Source organism: Arachis ipaensis, chromosome B6 (genome assembly GCF_059453495.1).
Source record: "Arachis ipaensis isolate K30076 ecotype BB chromosome B6, ASM5945349v1, whole genome shotgun sequence".
Classification (NCBI taxonomy): domain Eukaryota; kingdom Viridiplantae; phylum Streptophyta; class Magnoliopsida; order Fabales; family Fabaceae; genus Arachis; species Arachis ipaensis.
The window spans coordinates 94,783,004-94,808,035 of NC_142441.1; the positions used below are offsets into that span (position 1 = coordinate 94,783,004).

Genomic DNA, 25,032 nt, shown 5'->3' on the forward strand with positions numbered 1-25,032 from the left:
ACCTACTTCTGATTCCGCCTAACTAAGACCTGCAAGACAACCATAAGCTTGCTTCAAGCCACAATCCTCGTGGGATTGACCCTGACTCGCTCAGGTTTTACTTGGATGACCCAGTGCACTTGCTAGTACTACTGCTGTTGTACGAAACAGTGTGGGTTTTGCATACATGCGCACCACCGGACAGCCTTGTCCAAGCTGTTATCTTGTCTATGGTGGTAAGGAGAGGGTTGAAATATGGTTCCCACAATCACGCTGCCAAGTAATAATCATATATTTTCCAAGGCCCATCTATAAAATCATGATCGAAATCATCCTGAGCATAAAAATTCACAAAGTAGAAATCATTTCCAAGATCAATGACATCAATGCTCCTAAATCTTTCCGATAGAATTTTGATAAACCATTATTTTATGGTTTATTTTGTGTTTATTTGAATGGTTTCATCAAGTCTTCACCCACTTATTCATACTAATTGCATGATTTTATAATTCCTTCCTAGTATTATTCTATGATTGAAAACTTGCTTCCTAAAGATCTTTAATTAGTATATTTTAATTCTCCTTTATACCATTCGATGCCGTGATCCGTGTGTTAAGTGTTTCAGGCTTCATAGGGCAGGAATGGCTTAGAAAATGGAGAGGAAGCTTGCAAAAATGGAAGGAACACAAGAAACTAAGGAGATGACCAGCGAACACTAACGCGAGCGCATGGCTCACGCGAACGCGTGGATTGGAGTCTCCACGAATGACGCGAAAGCGTGTACGACGCGTACGCATGACAAGGAAAATCGCCGAATGACGCGAACGCGTGGACGACGTGTACGCGTGACCTGCGCGATCTGTAGAATTAACAGAAAATGCTGGGGGCAATTTTGGGCCGCGTTTCGACCCAGTTTTCGGCCCAGAAACACAGAATAAGGCCAGGGAACAAGTAGAGACTCAACACAGATGCATAGACAGAGATACACAGTCATTCACATTAGGATTATTGAGTTTTAGATCTGAATCTAGAGAGAGAATTACTTTTCCTCTAGTTTCTCTTTACATTCCTAGTTATTGCTTTTTCTTTTGGAAACTGAAGAATCATTACCTCCGTTGAAGACATTATTCTAGTTTGTTTACTTGTCCCTTACTCTTCTGTATCCTTATTTATTTTATTTAGAGTTCTAATTAGATTATTTTCATGAATTGTTAGTGAAGAGAATTACTTTTACTTTTAATTAATTTTCAGTCTCTATTTTATTTTAATTAATTTATTATGTCTTCTTATATTTTTCTGAGTTTTATATTAATGTCAATGGAGTATATTTCCAAAACTTGACATGGGGGTTGATTAAGAGGAGACACTTGAGTTGGAAGGCTTAAGTGTTGGTTAAATTGGGAATTATTGGCTAGTTCTGTATTTACTAACGCTAGACCTTCCCAAGGGAGAGGACTAGGATTTGCGAATAAGGATTAGCTCAATCACTTGACTTTCCTTTATTTAGTAAGGGTTAACTAAGTGAAAACAACAACATTTTTAATACTACACTTAAGAGATCCCAACAAGTATAGAACTTTCAATTAATCATTCCCCCAGCCAAGGCCTTTTTATATTAATAATAATTCTTAGTTTTATTGCTTTCATTTATAATTATTGCCCATTATCCAAACTTAAACTCTTTCGAAAATTCCTGATTAATAAGTTAGCACCCTTTCCTGCAACTCGTTGGGAGACGACCTGGGACTCATACTCCCAGTATTTTTATTTCTAAATTTCGTGACAACTTTTCTAAATTGACGAGGCGGATCTTAGCTGGTTAAGAACTATACTCTCAATGCATTCTCTATATTAATTTCTTAATTAGCCGACTTCTGCCTACACGTTAGTTTTCGCCGCCGTTTCCGGGGAGTTGTAATTGTGTGCTAAATTATTAATTAGTGTACGTATTTTATTTTATTTGCATATTTTATTTTTAATTTTACCATGAGCTATATATTTCTTTTATTGAATGACGTGTTCACTGCCTGATTCGAGCTTAGCCGCGTTTGATCCTGAAATTGAAAGAACTCTTTCACGTATTAGGCGAGCTCGACGCAGGATAGCCTCTGAGGGTGGTGAAGTGATTGTTATCGATTCACTAGTCTTATCTGAAGGTGAATCTGAACCGCTATCTGAGAGCAAAACAAGCTCCTTTACTACTGATTCAGTTGATTCACGTGCAGATAGAATGGCAGCACCTAGGAGGATTACTCTCCAGGAGGCTGGAGCCCCATATTTTACATTGCAGCCATATCAAGTACATCATCCAACTCTGGCTGCAGATTTTGAGCTGAAGACTGCATTAATCAACTTGATGCCCAAGTTTCATGGCTTACCTGCTCATGAGCCTATCAAGCACCTAAGGGATTTCCAGACAGCCTATTCTACTGTTAGGTATAATGGTGCAGATGAAACTTCTATTCTGTTAACCGCCTTCTCATTTTCTCTTGAGAGAAAGGCGAGGGAGTGGTACTACTCCCAACCTGAAGTGACTGTTACCAACTAGGATACGCTTAGGAGAGAATTTTTGGAAAAATACTTTCCAGCTGAAGTCATAGATAGACTGAAAAAAGAGATCTCCTGCATTGTTCAAGGAGAATCAGAGACTCTTTATAAGTACTGGGAGTGTTTTAAGAACCTTCTAGATGCAAGCCCTCATCACATGATCAACAGACTGGTGTTGATCAGCTACTTCACACAAGGCATGAAGCCTCAGGATAAAACTACACTGGATGGTTCTAGTAATGGTTTTATGAAAAAGTACAAAACTGCAGATGAAGCATGGCAACTGATCAGCGACTTAGCTAAGTCTACTAGGAATCACAGGCACAGGCATGGCCACTCAAAAGCTGTTGCAGAGGTTTCCTCTAGCATTGAAACTACTGCTCTTACACAGAGTATATGTGAAATGACCAACCTACTGAAGCAAATGCAGTTAAACCAACAACAACAAGCTCAGCCTCACCCACCTCAACAGAGCCAACAGTTAGTCCCACAAAGAGTATGCGGAATCTGTGCTGATTATAGTCATTATACTGATGAATGTCCGCAGCTCCAACAAGAAGATAACACTGTGGCAGCTACTCATAACTTCTATGACCGCCCGAATCAAGGATACAATCAAAAAGGCGACAACTACAACCAAGGAGGAAACTATAACCAAGGATGGTAGGAAAACTCTAACCAAGGTTGGAGAGATAATTCTAACCATGGCTGGAGGGACAACTATAACAGAGGAGGCAGAGATAACAATGGAAACCAGAGGTGGAAGAACAACAACAGACAGCAGAATCAGAACCAGCCTAAAAGAGCACCTCACCTAAGACAATCTCAAGGATCCCAGCATAACCAACAACAAGTTCCTCAGATCACCTATCCTAATTCTTCATCAAATGATGAAATGCTTCGTTCTCTTGCATAAGGACAACAAGACATGAAGACGTAGCTGAACTCTACTTTAAATGGTCTGAATGCCATTTTACAAGCTCTCGCCTCCAGGATAGATTCATTACCTAATTCCATTAACCAACCTTTAAGCTCCAGTGGAATTCCTTCTCAACCCCTACCTAATCCCAAGGGTGGCATCAATGCCATCACCTTGAGGTCCGGAACCACACTTCCAGAGAGGAACCATGAGGAGCCAAGTCCAATAGTACATGCCCCAGCTGAGGATGTGATAGAAGTAGAAGATGCTGAAATAAAAGATGCTGAAGAAGAAGATAAGGTACAAGACATAGTTGAAGAAGAAGCAGTTCAACCAAGGAACGGAGAACCAAAGGAAGCTGAGGCTGTACAGGACGCTATCCCTATCCCATTTCCACACCTTGCAAAGAAATCCAGAAAGCAGATGGAACTTGATCCCAAAATGGTAGAAATATTTAAAAAGGTTGAGGTAACTGTTCCCCTTTTTTATGTCATTCAGCAGGTACCTAAATACGCAAAGTTTCTAAAGGATTTATGCTTTCATAAAGATAAAATTAATGAGTTAGAAACTATTCCTTTAGGTAGCTCTATATCTGCTTTAATGAGAGGTATACCTGAAAAATGTAGTGATCCAGGTCCATTAATGGTTAACTGTACCATTGGAGGTGTAATATTTTCTGATTGCATGTGTGACTTAGGAGCGTGTGTTAGTATAATGCCATTGTCTATATATGATACTTTGAGGCTCCCTCCCTTAAAAAGGTCGGCAGCTCATTTTGTGTTAGCAGATAAAAGTATTATTACAGTGGTTGGAATTGCTGAAGATGTATTAGTGAGCATTAAGGGCTCACATTTCCCATTGACTTCTATATCCTGGAAATGCCCCCTAATGACTCAGGCAGACCATAATCAATCCTGCTTGGAAGACTATTCCTAAAGACTTCAAAGTTCAAGCTGGATGCACTCTCAGGAACTTACTCATTTGAGATAGATGGCAGAACAGTGAGTTTTAGTTTAAATGAAGCTATGAAGTACCCTCCAGAAGATCATTCTATCTTCCAGTGCAACTTCATTGATGAAACTGTAGCTGAAGTTCACAAAGAAGAAATAGAAGAGAAGCACATGGAGCAAGGTCTAAGTGTTGGGACACCCTCTGAACACAATGCGGACACATTGCCATTATCACTAGCCCCGGATGGTCCAGAGCCTAGCCAAGACCCTAAATCAGAATTGAAGCCCCTTCCTCCACACCTCAAGTATGCTTACCTTGAAAATAATCAGAAGTTCCCAGTTATCATTGCAAGGGAACTCACTTCTCAACAAGAAGAGCAACTGCTCAGTGTGCTGAGAAGACATAAGAAAGCAATGGGATGGAGCTTGGCTGACATAGTAGGCATCAGCCCTCAAGTTTGTGAACACAAAATATTCTTAGAAGAGGAAGCAAAGCCTGTCCGTTAGCCTCAAAGAAGATTAAATCCAACCATCTTAGAAGAGGTTAAGAAAGAAGTAACCAGACTACTTGAAGCAGATATCATTTACCCCATCTCAGATAGTGAATGGGTCAGTCCAGTACAAGTGGTGCCCAAAAAGTCTGGAGTCACAACAATAAAGAATGAGCATGGAGAGCTCCTAACAACTAGAGTGCAGAATTCATGGAGAGTTTGCATTGACTACAAGCGTCTCAACCAAGCCACTCGCAAGGATCATTACCCCTTGCCATTTATTGATCAGATGCTTGATCGCCTGTCAAGTAAATCCCATTATTGTTTTTTAGATGGTCATACAGGCTACTTTCAAATTCATATAGCTCCTGAAGATCAGGAGAAGACCACTTTTACATGTCCCTTTGGAACATATGCTTATAAAAGAATGCTTTTTGGCTTATGTAATTCACCTGCTACTTTCCAAAGATGCATGATGAGTATCTTTTCAGATCTTATTGAGACCTGTATGAAAGTTTTTATGGATGATTTTAGCGTATATGGTGATTCGTTTAGCCTTTGCTTGGATAGTTTGTCTAGAGTATTAGACAGATGTGTTAGTACAAATCTTGTATTGAATTTTGAAAAATGTTATTTTATGGTAAAATAAGTAATTGTACTAGGACATGTTGTATCTAATACTGGTATTTCTGTAGATCCAGCGAAGGTAGATGTCATTTCTAGTTTACCTTACCCCTCCTCTGTGAGGAAAGTCTGTTCGTTCCTTGGCCACATAGATTTTTACAGGATATTCATTAAGGACTACAGTAAGGTAGCATTGCCTTTATCCAGATTGCTGTAGAAAGATATTGAGTTCGAATTCAGTGAAGATTGCATGAAAGCGTTTGATAAGCTGAAAATCGCCCTGACTCAAGCTCCAATTGTGAGAGGACCAGAATGGAGCTAGCCATTTGAAATTATGTGTGATGCCTCCAACCATGCAGTAGGAGCAGCACTGGCTCAACGTGAAGGTAAAGACCCTTTTGTAATTGCTTATGCATCTAAGACTTTAGATGCTACTTAGTCTAATGACACTACTACTGAAAAAGAGCTTCTTGCTATTGTTTTTGCTCTGGATAAATTCCAAACCTATTTACTTGATACTAAGGTGGTAGTGTACTCAGACCATGCAGCTCTAAAATATTTACTAGCTGAAAAAGAGTCTAAACCAAGGCTAATACGTTGGATACTGTTGCTGCAAGAATTTGATTTAGAAATTAAAGATAGAAGTGGTAACCAGAATTTAATGGCAGACCACTTGAGTCGCCTTGAGCACATTAAGGATGAATCTACTCCTATAAATGATACTTTCCCATTTGATAGTTTGCAAGCAGTATCTGAAGTAGTTCCTTGGTATGCACCTGTAGCTAATTATCTAGTTAGTCATACTTTCCCTCCCAATTTTACTAAGCATCAAAGGGCCGCGTTTTAACCTAGTTTTCGGTCCAGAAACACAGAATAAGGCCAGAGAACAATCAGAGACTCAACACAGACGCATAGACAGAGATACACAATCATTCACATTAGGATTATTGAGTTTTAGATATGAATCTAGGGAGAGAATTACTTTTCCTCTAGTTTTTCTTTACATTCCTAGTTATTGCTTTTACTTTTGGAAACTGAAGAATCATTACCTCCCTTGAAGACATTATTCTAATTTGTTTACTTGTCCCTTACTCTTCCATATCCTTATTTATTTTATTTAGAGTTCTAATTGGATTATTTTCATGAATTGTTAGTGAAGAGGATTACTTTTACTTTTAATTAATTTTCAGTCTCTATTTTATTTTAATTAATTTATTATGTCTTCTTATATTTTTCTGAGTTTTATATTAATGTCAATGGAGTAGATTTCCTAAACTTGACACGGGGGTTGATTAAGAGGAGACACTTGAGTTGGAAGGCTTAAGTGTTGGTTAAATTGGGAATTGTTGGCTAGTTCTGTATTTACTAACGCTAGACCTTCCCAAGGGAGAGAACTAGGATTTGCGAATAAGGATTAGCTCAATTACTTGACTTTCCTTTATTTAGTAAGGGTTAAATAAGTGAAAATAACAACCTTTTTAATACTACACTTAAGAGATCCCAATAAGCATAGAACTTCCAATTAATCATTCCCCCAGTCAAGGCCTTTTTATATTAATAATAATTCTTAGTTTTATTGCTTTCATTTATAATTATTGCTCATTATCCAAACTTAAACTCTTTCGAAAATTCCTGATTAATAAGTTAGCACCCTTTCCTGCAACTCGTTGGGAGATGACCTGGGACTCATACTCCCAGTATTTTTATTTCTAAATTTCGTGACAACTTTTCTAAATTGACGACGTGGATCTTAGCTGGTTAAGAACTATACTCTGAACTTATTCTCTATATTGATTTCTTAATTAGCCGACTTCTGCCTGCACGTCAAATTTCCAACCTTCTCTTCATAATTGCATAGCTTATTTTTCTTCCTAGAAGTTTTTCTATAAGAAATCTCTATCAAGGTCTTTCTAACTCTAATTTGGCAAATTTATTTATCAATATATTATATAGTCCTTTTCCCATCTCTACCACCTTAATATCTGGTTAATTTGAGTTCTTTTGAGCAGCATTTTGTTTCTCCTTTTTTGTTTCAGGTACAGCTTCACCTTATGTTGACATTTCTTCATCTTTGGAGTCAAAATGGTCATCTTCTTCACTAGCGATGCCGTCTTTTTTAATACTCTAACTAACACTACAAAAAATGTTGGTAAAAATGACATTAATTTTATGGCGGGTTAAAAAAACTGCCATTATGTTTGTTAATTTCAGCGGTTTTAATTTATGCCATAATGTTCATGGTTTTTATGGCGACTTTTGTTGATTGTGGCGTTTAGAACCGCCATAATTTTTTTTTTAACTTAAGTGATGTTGCATATGAGAGTGTTAGTATTGTTGCAAAGGAGAAAGTGAAGATGATATCACTGACAAACCCTAATTTCTTGCCTTTGTTCATCTTCTACTGATTTGTCATTCAACTCCTCGCTGTCGCTCCCCATCCCCTTGTTGCATCTCATCTCCTCGCTGCTACGAGCAACGCCGTTGTCGCTGCGTTTATTGAGCTTCTACGAATTGGCTTCGATCTGAAGATTTGTCAGCGTTCGTCGGAGCTCCGATTTCTTTGTTTCTTCAATTCACAGATTCTCTCTCTCTCTCTCTCTCTCTCTGACGTTTAGCTTCTTCTCCTCGGAGCTCTAAAAAAACCACCACAGTCACCACCAGCACTAAGCTTCACCATGGAAGGCGGCGGAGCAACGCTATCAAATGTTTACCAAAGCGCGAAGAAGCTCCTCAATACGTGCGATGGCGTGGAATGCCTCGAGAGCCTCGACTACTCTGCCTCCTCCAATCTCTCCCTCTCCCTCTCCAACGACATCTCTCAGATCTAATCCCTATGCGTCCAGATGGATCGATTCTGGCGCTCCACCGCCGCCAAATCTCAACGCGATCTCTGGAAAAGGTTCGTTCGGAAGCATCCTCCTCCTTCGCCATTTTTTAACCTATTCTGCATAAGTTCTAATAAAAAATTTTGTTACGTTTCTTATTAGGCCTTGATTGTTCTGAAATAAATGAAGTATCTGAAATCGATGAAATAAATTGCCTTTTGGTTGAGAGGTAAAAGTTTAATTCCTTTTGGTAGAAAGCTAGGTTCTGTTTGTTGGGAGAAAGAAGGGACTGAGGGAGGTATGCTAGCTTTTCCTACAAATGAATGAATGGATTGTATAGTGATTATTCTGCAGATGCTCACCACTTTATCCACTTATGGTAACATCCTTATGATTTTGCAGAGAAAAGCATAGCCTTGAGAAAAACTAAGTCTCAAATTTTTACAAACAGTTCTGTAAGTTTAAGTTACTATTTCTATACTTTAAAATGCATTCAGTTTAATGCATTTTTCATCAAGTTCTGTTTCTACTCTGCATAATTTTGACATAGATGCTGCAATCGAAAGCTTTAAAAATGCACTGGTCTTAGAGCCAAATGATGGTAAGTTGTGATTTTGTATAAGGCCTTAGTTAGACAAGAACTACTAGTGTACTTATATAGGTGGATATTTAATTTTGTTACTTACAGCTGGGATTAAGAAGGAACTTGCTGCTGCCAAGAAAAAAGGTGAGTGTATATCTAAGTTGAGCAAGCATGAAGGTGCATTATAAGCGTATTGCGAATTTAATTGGTTATATTATATTGTAGGTTGCTGATAGGCGTGACCAGGAGAAAAAGGCATATAGCAAGATGTTTCAATAAGTATTTCCGGTAGGCTAAGCAAAGTAACACTCAAATAAACTTTTAGGGATATGAATTACCTTGAACCTGAAAGATAATTTAATGTAAAGATATTCAATTTGCATATTACCTAAACTTCAAATGTAATTCATGTGAAGCACTGAGATCTACTTGATTTCCTTTTTCATTTTTAGTAATTTAGGGCGGAATTAAGAAAAAGGCATCTTCGTATTGTTCACTCATTTTAAGAGCTACGAGGTTCGGTTCAGTTCTGAGTTCTGAGTTGAATGTGAACTAGTTCTATGTTCTATCCTCTTTAGCTTTCTTCTCCCACTTCAGTAAAAAATTTTGTGAAATTTATTGTGATTTACTGATTTTGTTTGAAATTTATATTTACTTTTTCTTATTTGTTTGCAAAATATTATTATATTTAAGATAGATAATAGCTGATTAATTTATCATTAATTTGTTGTTGTTTAAATTTTTATGATCAAAGCACCATGGCCGCTACATTGTATTTAAAGTAAGATTATGAACTCTAAATCTAGATTTCATTCACTTTTTCTTCTTGTTTCGTGTCCTAATCTTTAGTTTTTCCAATTTCTCAAGTATATGGCCTTTGTGATCATTGTTTATGAGACTTACTGTTTGTGATTAATTTGGCATGTTATCTTCTTATTTTTTAGCTTTTGCCATGTGTTTAATGGTTTGATGATATGATAATTAGTATTTAAGGTTAGAATTATGGTTAAGCTGCAACAAGTTAGCACCCTAAGATTGAGGCATTGGCTTTGTTCTTATCTTGTTTGATATTGCTGTTTCCATTTAAAAATTTAAACCCTTTTTGTCTCTTTACTAGCAATCATTTTTCTAGGTTTTGTTTGGAGTATTGCTGTTTGGTTTATATATACAAGTCAATTTTTCCCTAATTAATTACAATTTGTCAATTAGAATCTGTATCCATAGTTGGTTTCACATATCAAAGTGAAATTCAAAGTGCATTATGAAATTAATTGTAAGGTTAATGTTGTGCTTTTGAGCCTATCTTGTATCATATATTGTCTTATGTTTGTGCTTTTGGTCCTTGAACATGTATATGATTCCCTTCGTTGTTTACTTCTAATTGACCACAAAAATTTAAGCTTCCACTGTTTTGCTCTATATGTTTTTTAATTTCTTGAACTGAAAAATGGAAACTGGAAAATATATAAAGCAAACTATTATCTTTGTTTGCTTTATAGTAGCTTCATCACCCATACCATGCTGATTTAAAATTACAATCAGTATTGCTCTAATTTCCTTTCTACTTTATTTTATTTTATTATGTTCTAGATTATCTAATGTATGTACTACTATATAATAGTATCTTCCCAGCTTTGATACTTGCTTCCTAAAAATGAAAAGATCAAGAAATTAGGAGAAAATATGTTAATAGAAGTGGAAACTCTGCTGCTTCAAAGCCCTGAATATCTGGTATGCATGTATGCTATGGCTGTCTTGAAACTTTATCTTTAACATCATCAAGTGAGTTTTCAATTAAGAGAATCCAATTCTATGCATGTATATATGAATCTACAATATGTTTCTAATAGAAGTAAATTTTCATTAACAAGAAGAGAAGGATGTTACATGAGGAAGAGAACATGAGAGGTTTTCATGATTGAGGCATTGGTTTTCATTATTAGTTTGAATGCTTATATAGTCTTCTTATTTTCTTGGTTATATAGTCTTCTTGTTTTCTTGGTTTTATTGGTTTTCATGATTAGTTTGAATGGGGTGTATTCAATAAAAATTGTTAGTTGCGCTCACTATGTTAACTCTCTGCAGGCAAAACAGAAAGAAATAGCCGAGTCTGAGAAGGAAGTATCTAATCGAATCAGGAATCTGTACAAGAAAGAATATGCAAGTATGTTCCTAGTGTGTGCATTATTGGCTACTTGTTTTAGTTTTCCTTGCCTTTCCTGCTTTGCTGAACGTGAATATCCTTTTGTCTACCTGATTTGAATCTTTCTCAACCTTTTAACATGCATGTTTGTTTTATCCAAACAAAATGCTAATATAACTTGATAAACATACATGTTAATGTTAGCTTGATGAACAATGTATTGGAATTCTATAGAAAAACAGAGTAGGCAAGTACGGCTGTGCACTAAAACTCCACCTTCGAGTAAAAAAAGATTCTGGGGAGGTAACTAGTTCACTCTACTATTGTGCTTTATATTTTATTTATGTTTCATCAGGTTGCACTTTTAGTAAAAAAGCTGGGAAGCAGCAAGATGATTGGCTTATGGAGAATTATCATTGCTCATAATCTTCCTTACACAGATGCACGGCGGACGGGAAAGGTCAGAAATCTTATTTGGCAAGCACTAATGCACAATTATGTCTATGAAATAGAAATTGACACATGGAATGTCTGCGTTACCATTTTTTTCCATTATGGTTATGCTCTTCTCTCTGATTTGGTTTCTCATATATTAAGTTTATATTGTTGGCCAGGGTTTCTTATTTTCATAATCTTCTTTGAAGGAGTTAATATTGCCATGCTAACTTACACTGACTACATTGGGAGGGGAGGGGAAGAAATAATTAGCTCCGTGGATGTACTATTAGTTGCTAGATCCTCTTGTAGTTGCAAGATGATTCCTTTTAATTCAAAATGAAATTTTTAGCCTGTGTATGATATAGAAAGCCTCAAATCTCCGTTAGATGCTGTTGTGTATTCTATTTCCTAAAGTAGTACATTTATCACCTATTAACTTCTATTAACTTTTCCCATAGATTCCGAAGCTTCTGTTGCATAGATTGGTTCCAAATGCTCGTTGTTCTATATGGGTTGATGGGAAGCTTAAGCTTAAAAAAATACAGGCAGACAGGATGGAGCCAGACAAGTAGTTTTATAGATTTATGTGGTTCGTTTTTATTTTTCTTACTTCTTTTCCCTTTTCAGATTAGAAGATTTGATTCTATCTAACTCTTCATGAAGAATTGAAGGGTTTAATCGATGATGGGTAGATATTAGCTTATCCTAATTTATACATGTATTATATATATTATTGTGGCAATAATGATAGATGGATAATCAGTCTTCAATTCTAATGTTTGTTTCGCCGGCCTGAGCATAAATTTTCTTGATTCCTTAGCTTTTTCATTCATTGTACTGTTTTAATTATTAAGAACCCAAAATGCCTAACTGGCTACCTAGTGAGTTTAATTTAATTTAGATGAATAAGTGAAGGTAGGTTAAGTTATGTCTAATTTGTGATTAGTTGGATGTTAGTAGTGTTTAGATTGTGGCAGCAAACTTTTGGTGATGATGAGGGTCCACTGAAATGAAACAACATTGTGAAATTCAATTTCGTAGTAATGTGTAGGTCATGGTTTAAAGTAATATTAATGAAGACATGCCAATACCATTATTATACCATCAAACACGGAGCATCTCACTGTTCCCTAAGGTTTCCTTCATTTTTTTACTACAACAATAATATATAGTTCATGATTAACCTTCACAAATACTATCATCATGTTTGCTACCTGCTAATATTTCAATACTTTCCCCTTAATTAACAATAACAATAAACTGTTTGTTAGTTTCTAATCCTAATAATGTAGGAAAATCCCATACCTCCCTAATAAGTTGCTTGGTTAAATTTATTTTGTGTTGTCCAAGTTAATGGTTTAACTAGTTTAACTATTAATTGTTAACTCTTTGATTCTTTTTTTTCTCTTTGTTAAAATATTGTTTCTAATGACATCTTTTCATTGTTATAATTTTAATTTATAACAGCCGGCTTGATAGAAATTCCATGACAGGAGAGGTTCCTACAAATCTTTGTAAGAGATGAGTTTGGATAATGAAGTTGGAGTGTTGGAGCAAGAAACAAAGATGTTGGAGAAAGTTCCCAAGATGAAACTCACACAAGAGACCAAGAAACTAAGACAGGCTTGTTTATTAGATGGTTTAAATATATTATTAGATATTAACATAGTTTAGGGAACTGGATGATAGATTTGACTGATTAGTGTTTATTGTAATGGTTGTATTTTGGCAAGTTTAGTAAGACAAGGTTTTGTATAGGAGTTATTACTTTTGATTTTTAATAATAAAAAATTATATATTATATTAATATTTTGTTTGAGTTATATAATATTTCATTTATGGATTATGATTTTTTTTTCTACTGTAAAATTTTAATCACAATTATTTATTTAACGCGATAAAAATGGCAGTAAAAATTGTTTTTTTAAACGATAAAAAATGTCATTGTCAGGGTAAAATGGCGGTTCAAGAATGCCATTTTAACCAACTAAAATGCTACTGTCAGGGTAAAAATGACGGTTCAAAAATGCCGTTTTAACCAACCAAAACGTTACTCTGTTAGGGTAATAATGGCGGTTCAAACCGCCGTTTTAACCTATCCAAAAACCGCCATTTTAACCCTGGAAATAACGGCGGTTTGAACCGCCATTTTAACCTATTCAAAAACCGCCGTTTTAACCTAGAAAATTGTGGCGGTTTTCAAGAAACCGCCGTAATAACCAGAATGGCGCCCAGAATTACGGTGACCTTTAACCTCTAACTTTTAATTTAATATATCAACAATATTAACAATACCTAAGTCTGAGCCTAGGAGCCATTTTTTATACAGATATACATTGTGCTAGAGTAAATAAACTTGACACGAGTAGATGAATGAAAAGATTTCAAATAAGAATTTCAAATCTAACTAATACAAATTATTCAATATATCACTACAAGAAAACACGTCTTTTGCCATGCTTTTAAAGCGTGGCGAAAAGCTCAAAAAAGCGTGGCGATAGCTTTTCGCCATGCTTTTTGAGCTACCGCCACGCTTTTGAAAGGGTGACCTATCAAAGGGTGGCCACGCTTTTCAAGCGTGACAGTAGACCAGATATGGCCACGCTTTTAAAGCGTGGCGAAATCAGGAGATAAGGCCATGCATGTAAAGCGTGGCGAAAGCGTGGTAGTAGAGGAGGTATGGCCACGCTTGAAAAACGTGGAAAAAAAGCTTAGATACAGCCACGCTTTCTAAGCGTGGCAATAGACAGAGATATGGCCATATGGCCACGTTTTTAAAGCGTGGCGAAAAAGATGGTCAGTAACCTAGTTCCCTTTTTAATCTTCATAAATAAAACCTAACAGGAATTCATAGATAATTTTATAATTTAGTCAATAACCAATAATCAAGTAATCCAACTTTCATAAAATTGTCACCAAAATAAGTGTGTGATCACATAACAACATACACTAACAAAATACCAAAAGTGAAAATCATAACTACTTATGAATTCCTAATACATGAATTAGAATTCCTAATCAAAGTCGTCTTCAAAATACCAAAAGTGTGAAATTCCTAATACATGAATTAGAATTCCTAATCAAAGTCTTCTTGTATCATGCCAGGATATAAAAACTTCATGTATCATTGCAAGGTAAATTGTTTTGACCTGTGCCCTACAAAATTAAAAACACAAATGAACAACTACAAATGAAAAATGGATGATGCAGTAAACTTCAGCCCAATAATTTTTCTAACAATCAGATTTGACATCAAACTTAATTTTTGTAACATAAAAAGCATTCTAACAATCAGATTTAATTTTGCTACATATATCCACTAATCTGCACAAGGATTCTCAAAATCTCCTTTAAATTTGATATCAAACAAACAACTTATTGTCCAATAAATAAATCTGATTTATAGCATCAATGAAAACGTGATACAACATTCATGTTCCCTCAGCCAATGTTTGATATTCTATTATTGAGCCAAGCCTAAACCTAACAAACTAAAACTGAAACATATATTACTTATTTTTAACAAAATAAAGATGTGAATCATGCCACAATATGATGATATCAGCCAGTACTATTAATATCTCTCTAAAATTTCACAACACACTATGTAATTTGAATCGTGCATTCAGAATTTTCAGATAGAAGGAACCAAAAAGTGAAACAAGTGAAAAAGATGCAAAACGTACAACAATGGCAACTAGTTCAAACCTTCCAAGTTCTAACAAACTTAACTCTTTCCACCAGTCATAGTTATTCAAAATCATATTAGAACTTTCCAAGTTCGAATTCAGCAACAACAAACAAAATTGAAGTACTTGGTTATATTCCAACATTTTTATTAATAAAAATATTATAATTTTACCTACATCATCTTTGTGTGGAATGTGAGTTGCTTCGGAGGAGCGAGGAGTATTTCTTGCTTTGCTACTTGAGGTATCCAAAGGAGAATCTTGGGCAGCTTGAACTAAGGTTGTTACCTCTTCATTGCTCATTCCAAGGTTGAGTTGGTGCACCAATACCTTTAATAAACCACATACACCATCCATCTTCTTCTCTAATGATGAGACCTTAGTGTTATATTCAACTTTTATGTGGCGAATCTCCTCATCTTTTTTAAGAGAGCTTCTTGTAATCGAAGCCCCATAACAACGAACTCGACCTGGTTGGTCCTTTCCTAACACTCCTACAAATGCATCCTCTTCATTTTCTCCTGCTTCTAAGTGGTTCTGAAGTTCAGTCTATCAAAAAGCAACAACCAATAAGGTTCAAAGTCGCATTAACTCAATTTAGATAGAAATCACATCAGAATTCATAATGTACATATCCAAAATACAAATACAAACAACTCACAATTGTGGCTTGTGTTTTAGCATCAATTTCTTTTCCTTTCTTACTTGTGCGAGTTGCTATGAAAACTTCAGCCCTTGATGGTTCTTCACTGTTCTCTTTAGAGTCGCGCTAGAATACATAGAGAAAAGTTTACATGAAGCATACTAACTAGGCAACTACACCATGAATACATATAAAAGAGAAATCACAAAGAATAAGTTATATTACCAGCTGCTTACGCACTATTCCAAAATTTGTGGATCCCATTCGGTGAGGACATGTTTGTTTTAACCTATTTTTAGTATTCTTAGCAGAGATAGCCTAAATATAAAGAATCAATGAAGAATCAAATTTCTTCCAAAACACCTAAGTTTAGGAACATGAAGAATCAATGATAGTATGCTTGATGGTATAGGAAGAAATAAAAGGCAATATTACCTTGATAGCCGGAAGACTCCAATACCAAATTAGTTTGCGAAATTGAACCTCGGGAATCTCTAATGGCCGGTTCTTTATCATTTCTTTCTTTGTGTTGTACTTCACGAAATGCTCTTTTTTTATTTCTCTCTTATATTTTTTCCATGCACCACAAAATCCCCACATTACCCATGACTTTGAACTTATGGGAAGAATAAACTTTTGCTATGCAACACAACACATTAGAATATCAACAGTTAGCACAAGTAATGTGACAAATAAATTAACAAAAAATTATCTATAATGCCATATTTACATACATTGGCATACTCCCACATTTCCTCTTTGAGTTTACTAGGCACACCATGCCAACTAGTATATAACAAAGTCACAAAACGAGGGTTTCTAACTGTTGTGCCCAATAGTTGGTTGAGGTCAGATACAACCGCATTGGTTGGACCTACAGGCTGCCCTTGAAAAAATTCTACCTCACGTCGATCATTAAAATCTGTGGCATGAAGCTTTTTGCACGTAGTTTTTCCACGGGTTTTCTTCTTTATTGTGCCTAAGTCTGAATAAAATAACATAATTCAATTGAGAAGTAATATAAGCTCTAATTAGACAATAAACTAAACAAGAAGAGTACCTTCATTACTAGTTTGTCCTCCACTACCCGCATCATTTGCATTATCATCAAGCTCATTTTCTTCATCTTCCTCATCTTCTTCATCTTCCAAATTTATCCCATGTACCTTAAAATACATGTCAAGACTCATTCCTTTTTTATTTGAAGTTGCACTCATCTCGATTGTATCTTCTCCATCATCATCAGAATTTATATTATTTTGATCCATTGCATCAGGTTCAGCAGTCCTTTGATTCCTAGTTTTAGAGTTCTTTTCAAATTCAAACATTGTCCCATTTCTATTATGCGTGCATTCTTGAAAAAGTGCCGTTGGTTGAGCCTCCCTTGTTTTCTTCGAAGTCCTAACTTGCTCTTCAAATGCATCCTCCACTATTGTGATGGGTTGTTTGCTTGTTGGATCCTTTGGAGCTTGAGCTTGCAAGCTAACCTTCTCATTTTCAGCCATGATCCTTCCTCTCTTAATATTGTATTGTTTTAGCAATTCAGCACTTGATTTCACTTGTGTAACCTCAAAGGAATTGTTTTTTTTTTTGGGCTTTTTCCTTTCATTTTTTGGCCTAAGGTAAGTATCCGTTTTCTTTTAGTGATCTTCCCTTTTTCCATTCTGCATACACAAAATAATAACAATGAATAAAATGCTAACTAAATAATAATTAAATGAGCATAATCAACTGAAGCAAGTAATTAACTAAGCAAAACAACTAAGGAAAGTGGGTTGTTTAGGATTCTACCAAAAAAACTTGTGAAGATGTTTCAGAGTCAAGGTCCTCCATGTACTCATATTCGCTTTCCTCGTCTTCCTCACAATATTGTTTGGCAAACATGTTTTGATCCATATCTATAATAGTTGCTCGTAGATCATTCCTCACTAGATCAATTTCGCCATTATCATTTGGAAGACTTGGAATCACTTCAGGTTCGCATGGCTCTCTTGCATATATTATGGGGAAATCAGACTCAAAGTCATCACTTACCCTAAATAAATCTCTTGGAATTGTTTTCATAACATAGTGCTTGTCCCTAACATATGGGTCTTGCACATAAAAGAATTGGTTTACTTGAGATGCCAGCACAAATCGTTCTTCTTGGTAGCATTTTCTATTGAAATACACATATGAAAGACCAAAGTTGTCTTTTTCAACTGTATACCACTCACACTTAAACAAGACTACCTTAAATTGGTCATAATAATCTAACTCAAACATATCAACTATTCTACCATAGTAGGCTACTTTTGCTTCAATTGGGTTCTTATCTTTCACACTAGCAAAACTAGGAGTCAATGCCTCTAATGTGACACCACTATTTTGAGTTTTACGTCTCACATCACGGTGCCTTGTATGGAACCTATACCTATTGATAATATAACCTGAAAATCTTTTTGCAACTCGACTTGGACCCCTAGCCAACCCTTTTGCCCAACCAGGTACATCCTTTTTCATGGCACAAATTTTAAACCATTCTGAAAATTATTGACTGCGGTCCTTGGCTTTCTCCCACTTTGTTCTTCGTCGATTGTTATCATTAATTACCTCCTCATGCTCTCTGAAGAGATTAAATATTCATAGTCTTAGTTGTTAGTAAGGTTAAATATGATGATTGAGATCTAACAAATGATAATGAATCGAAGAAAATACCTCATGTAGACTTCGATCTTATCACATTTGTTTAGGATGTATGCATGACCTTGTATTTCTGATTTTTCATCTAAAATAAACAAATCTCCCATTCTTCCACCAAGAGGACATCCTTTGCTTGGAAACAAACTAGGAGTTCGTACCTCATCTGAAACACACTCATTGTTGTTCTGAGGGATTCTATTAAATCTTGTATGAACATCTTCATACAAATATCTTGAGCAAAAATTAATACACTTATTCGCCAAATATCCTTCGGCAATAGATCCTTCTGGACGACTTCTATTACGAACATACGATTTTAGTGTGCACATATACCGTTCAACAGGGTACATCCAACGATATTGAACTGGACCACCTAACCTCATCTCATTTGCCAAATGAATAGGCAAGTGCACCATTATGTCAAAAAAGCTAGGAGGGAAAATCCTCTCCAATTGGCACAATGTCTCAGCAATCTCTGCTTCTAAGTTAACTACCTCATCCAGGCTAATTACTTTCTGATATATTCGACGAAAAAATGAACATAATCGAACTAGAGCGATGACAACATGGTCAGGAAGTATGCTCTTTATTGGTACTTGCAACAAGTAATGCAACATGAAATGAGCATCATGGGTCTTGTAACCAGAAATCTTCTTTTCTGTTTCATGCACACATCGAGCAATATTGGAAGCGCTACCGTTTGGTAATTTTGCCACTTTCAACACACTACAAAAGATTGTTTTCTCTGCTGGAGTCATTGAAAAGCATGCCTTTGCTAACTTAGTTTTTTTTCCATCCTTCGTATCTTTTGGTTGAAAGTTTTTCCTGATACCCATGTCTTTAAGGTCAAAACGAGCAGCTGCATGATCTTTCATCTTTCTGGGAATATCTAAAAGAGTTCCAATTATGATATCAACTATATTCTTCTCTATGTGCATGACATCAAGGTTGTGTCTAAACATGTTGGACTTCCAATATGGTAACTCAAACAAGATTGACCGTTTTTTCCAATTTGATATGCCATTCTTTGATCTCTTTTGCTTCTTCCCAAAAGAATTATCTACCTCTCGCAATATATCAAATACAGTTGAACTTTCTAACAACTGCGGTGGAGACCTGAGTTCAGTTTTTCCATTGAAAGATCTTTTGTTATGCCTCCATGGATGATTCATGGGTAAAAACCTTCGGTGATCCATATAAACAGTCTTGTGACTATGTTTCACATAGATAGAAGAAGTCTCATCATTACAACATGGACAAGCCAATTTTCCCTTTGTACTCCACCCAGATAACATAGCATACGCAGGGAAGTCATTAATTGTCCACAAAAGGCACGCTCTCATATTGAATGTTTTGTTTTCTTTCGAATCATATGTTTCGACACCTGACTCCCATAATTCTTTTAATTCTTCAATCAACGGTTGAAGATAGACATCAATGTCATTTCCCAGTGATTGTGGTCCAGAAATGAGTAAAGATAGCATAAAATAATCAGGCTTCATGCTCATCCAAGGGGGTAGATTATACACCATCAGAACAACAAGCCATGTACTGTGTGTATTGCTCAAAGTTCGGAATGGATTGAATCCGTCGCTTGCTAACCCAAGTCTCACATTATGAGGCTCCTTTGCAAAATCTTCATGTTGATTATCAAATGCTTTCCAATATTCACCATCGGCAGGATGCCTTAAGGACCCGTCTTTAACGCACTCATTGTGATGCCAAGACATAGCTTCGACAGTTCTTGTGCACATAAAAAGTCGTTGAAGTCTGGGAATCAAAAGGAAATGCCTTAGAGTATTCGCAGCAACTTTGCGAGGCTTTCTAGATGAGGTAACATCATCCTCTTCTTCATGATGCTCAATATAACGGGATGTTCCACAGACATGACAAGATGAGTCATTCTCATACCCGTTCCGATACAACATGCAGTCATTGCAACATGCATCGATCTTTTGGTAGTCAAGACCCAAGTTCTTCACCATATTCTTGGTTTTATCAAAAGAAATAGGAATATTCAAATATGGCATTGCTTCTTTCAATAATTCCAAGAGAGAAGCAAATGACGCATTACTCCAACCATGCAAGCATTTTAACAAGTAAAGACGAATGGTAAAGGATAATCTTGTGAATCCTTTACACCCGGGGTATAGTTCTTGGCTTGCCTCGTCTACCAATTTATAAAATTCCTTTGCACATTCGTTAGGCCCCATGTTTTGTCCGTCAACTTGTGTATTATCTCGAAATCTATCACGTAACAACTCATCAATGTTATCATTGCAGTTATATTCACCGCTATGTCACTGTCAATATCCATAGCAAAAAGTGATTTCCCATGATTAAACCACCGCCTATAACCTTTTACAAAACTGTGGAATATTAGATGATCATATACGTCATCTCTCTTTAACCAAAATATATTACAACACTTTGCACAAGGGCATTGAATTTCTTCCCCTTGAGGAACTCCCTTTGATGAGAAAGCAAAGTGTAAAAATCTTTCTACACCAACTTGATATTCTTTCTCATGACGTGGTGTATCCATCCAGTCTTTCGACATATCCATCGAAAACCTATATATTTCACGTAGATAGCTAAGTTTCTAAATTGAAGTCCTTACTGTTCGTCTCACTAACTGCAAATCTAGCTTCCTACTTAACTAAGAGACAATATTGTGCAAGCCTCAAAAATACTTTGAAGGCATTAGACATAAAATAACAGAGAAAATTGAATTTTAGCAATGCTTAAAGAAGTGCCTAAAGTGATGAGTGCCTCAGGAAAGCACCAAGTTGCACGCATGACATCAATAACAAATTAATAGATGTATTTAAATTTGTATAAACTAACCTAAATTACTGTCTTAATCCGTTCCACAACAGCAACAAAGTGGTAGCACAGCAGAAGTAGCATTAGAGAGGTAGCAGCGTCAGCGAACAGCTACTCGGTAGCAGCAGATTATTATATTACCACAGGAGCAGCAGAACAAAGAAGTGGCAGTAGTAGTGGATAGATAACTATCGAAAGCCTAAACAAAAATAGACTAAGACTTAAGTAAATATTAAAATATAAATATGTTTAATATTTTTTAACAAATAAATTTTATTAGTAATTATTCACATGTTCGATCATGAGATAAAATGAAACAATTATCTCTCCTCAAGTGGCTCCAAACATCTAACACTATAATAAGCTACATTGAAACCCAAACAACTAATTAAAAATAGCAAGAGAGTAGAATGTCCTTAAATGACCTAATTCATTTAATAGTATTTATTAGCATTCCCAATTTTAAAATATTATTTTTCTAAATCTATTTTTTCTTAGACAAAAAAGTGAAGGGATAACCATTTTTATCTAAAGCTTTTTTTTTCTATATAAAAGAATTATACAACAAAACTTACTTAACTTGGTCAAGTAATTAATTTATTGTCTATTTAAGTAAGTGTTAAAAATTTGAGTTCCTTCTTATATATATAATAATCTATTGGCTAACAACAAATTTTAAAAAGAAATTTGTGACGAATTAGTTCTTACCCTTATAAATTGAAAGATGCTATGAAAAATAAAAAACTGTATATAATTTTATAAAAAAAAAGAATGACATTATAATTATAAATATAAATAAATGATATAAAGGGAAAAGGAAGAAGAACAGTGGAATGTGGATGTATGTGCTCCAATTTTTGTGGCATGGAAAAAAAAAAAGGAAAAAAGAAAAAAAGAAAAAAGAATAATGAAATTTTTATGTTCAGTGTGGATGAAGCTACTACTTTGGTCCAGGCTCCACACCGTAAAACTAGGCAATAAACTGCAAAATCTGTGACTAATGGCAGAGAAGACTGATTAGGGAATGACAGAGACAAAGGCACCAGCAGGGAGGAAGGACCAAAGCCAAAACAGTGGAACCTCTTCAAACTTATTCTTCTTCTCTCTCAATAGCTTCAGTGTTGTTAGTGGTTGTCACTGCAAAAATAATACTTCCAATGTTATTCTATATATTTTCAGGCTTTTTTTTGGCTAAAAGAAAAAAAAAGGACGTGTGTACTATACTTGAATTAACAATAGACAATATAATAATAGTGCATGATTGAGAAATGCAAATATAAATTCAAATGGCTGTTCAGAATTTCAGATTATACTAGATAATGGCAGCACAATGCAAGCATCAGAAACCACATCAAAGTAGGGACACAATATTTTCTATCACAAACAAATGAATAACCTCAATCTCTCAGAATTAGCAAAAATCCTTCTCACTGAAAACATCAATTTAATTTCTATTTACTTTCAGATATCCGATGTTTTAGGCCACAGTCCCATGTGCTTTTGTACAATGTGAAATTAATTTAATTATTTACTTAATAGTGAAAAGAAAATGAAAAATAAGATCCATGAATAATTGTTGCAAAAGAATCCAAGTGTAATTGCATGATCACACAACAATTTCCCAATGCCAAGCAAATTTAGGCAAACACCCCCCCAAAAGAATCCAAGAATGAACATCATATATGCATGCATAGAAAGTGAGCAGAAGGGGAAATGCAAATTGAGAAATCAGCAGCAGCTAATGATTAAGGATGTAATGAGCATGAATGCATAATAAGCACAAAGAATCGCAATAAGAAAACGAGTTGCTAACACATGGCACGAAGCAGCAACACTTATTAAACAGCAGCAGTAAATAGCATGTTTCCCAGGTTCAAGCAAGCAGCAAACAAAATTCATATGACTTAACCAGTTCCACAAACTGAAATCATTGCAGTTCATATAATATGGACCAAGCAACAAGCAGAGCAGAACTCAGCAACAACAAACCAAGAAAAATTAATGAAACAGTAACACTTCCACAGCATCTATTTTGGACAATGAAAAAAATACAACAAACAGCAATCACAAGTCCATAATTCAACACCAAAATAGCACAATAAACAAGTTCATCCAGGGCAACTTTCAGAGGAAAAATAAATTCATTCCGAACAGCAGCAGTAAACAAAACAAAACCTACATCCACTAACTAGTCCAGATTCTCTAACCACCTAATTCAACTAGACTAAATTAGTTGAACTAAACAAGCTAAACAGAATGAGCTAAACCATATTAATCAAACAGAAATAAAATCAAATGAGATGAAAGGGGAACCTGGGAAGCAGGGAATTGGAGCAGGGGAAGGGAAGGGAAAACAGTAAAACAGGGTCTAGTAGTGGCTCTTAACAGAATCTTGGACAAGTGCCCCGAGAATGCCATGCTGAAAAAGAATAAAGGTAACTAATTAGTTCAAATAAATGACATCATATCAAGTATTGATAAGTAAGATGATTGTATGATTATCTTAAAATTCATTCACGAAGTCACAGTCCACCAATAGAAATGACATCATATAAAGTCAGTAACTTAAAACCTCTTCAGGGGAAAGCTAATAATAAAGAAGGCCATTAGAGGTGAAAATACTTTTTAGGCAAAAGGCAAAAAATAGTGAGAATTAATGGAATACCAAAACCAGCAAGAAAACACACTTTTTATGTGACTTTAGCATCTTTCATCAGAAGCGAGTTTTTATGCAAAGTGGAGAGAAGAATCCAAAACAAAATACAATTGACGCTAATAAGTAACGTTAAATAGTCCTTAAAATGGGACAGAAAGTTTGAACCATGTTAGATAACATTTATATTTAATAGAAATGAGTGACGTTAGTCCCTTAAAATGAGCACGGGAGTTTCAACCATATCATCTCACAGACGCACACACACACTGGCACATATAATCACTTAACAATCATCAAGTAGAGAATTAAAAAGAAATAAAAAAAATGCTAAGATGCTGGTCTTAACAATGCAACTGTTTTAGGCTCCCAGGCCACCATTGTATTATTCAAGACACACAAACAAAGTGATGATGAAATAATGCTCATTCATCATCGTCCATACAAATTAAGTAATACTCTTAACTTAAAAAACACCGATCCACCAAATAAAATTAAAATTAAAATAACTAGTTTAAAATTAAAATTAAAAACATCAATTTAATGTACTTAAATAATGAGATTAATATTTGGTTCTAGTCAACTTCTATAATTCGATTTATCAGCATAAAATATGGTTTTGACTTCAATCATTCACAACTGCACAAGGAAGAAGATAGATTTTACTCTTTCTGACACCAACACGAGTAAATTACAGAAGCCTTGTGTCTCACGTGGCTGAGACATTTCATTCATCATCATCAGCATTCATCATAGTAGGAAAAAGTTCATGGAATCCATTATTACCCGCGAACAACATATATTAATAGTCAACATAAGATATCGAAAATCATAGGAGAATATAGTGAATAGAGTGCACCTTTGTGGCTTTCTCATTCCAGAAAAAAACCACGTACGTCCACAGCATCGCAAGCAACGCGTCTTCAGCATTATCATTTAACCAAGAAGGAACATGCGATCAGAGAGAACGAATTAGGGGAAAATGAAAATGAAAAGGGAAAGCCCTAAAAGTAAAAACAACGGAAAAATTGAGAAAATAA

The 25,032-nt window shown here is 35.4% G+C and overlaps 1 protein-coding gene and 1 pseudogene across 1 annotated transcript; both read right to left on the bottom strand.

Annotated features, from left to right (window-relative positions):
* Positions 1 to 14,616: 14,616 nt before the first annotated feature.
* Positions 14,617 to 16,347, bottom strand: LOC110263765 (uncharacterized). Its single transcript, XM_088490793.1, has 4 exons — positions 16,267 to 16,347; positions 16,057 to 16,149; positions 15,366 to 15,737; positions 14,617 to 14,655 (listed from the first exon to the last, which is right to left on the bottom strand). The coding sequence occupies exons 1-4, from the start codon at positions 16,345 to 16,347 to the stop codon at positions 14,617 to 14,619; spliced, it is 585 nt and encodes a 194-aa protein (XP_088346919.1).
* Positions 16,348 to 18,497: 2,150 nt separating this feature from the next.
* Positions 18,498 to 21,079, bottom strand: LOC148561848 (uncharacterized; annotated as a pseudogene).
* Between the last annotated feature and the right edge of the window lie 3,953 nt (positions 21,080 to 25,032).

Bases quoted from the DNA above. Each gene is read 5' to 3' on its own strand.
- LOC110263765 (XM_088490793.1), bottom strand. From the start codon at position 16,347: ATGATAAAGAACCGGCCATTAGAGATTCCCGAGGTTCAATTTCGCAAA. The intron at 16,150-16,266 runs GTAATATTGCCT...CTTTATATTTAG, and splicing joins GGAGTCTTCCGGCTATCAAG to GCTATCTCTGCTAAGAATAC. The intron at 14,656-15,365 runs GTAGGTAAAATT...TTAATTTTGTAG, and splicing joins ACATTCCACACAAAGATGAT to GGCACAGGTCAAAACAATTT.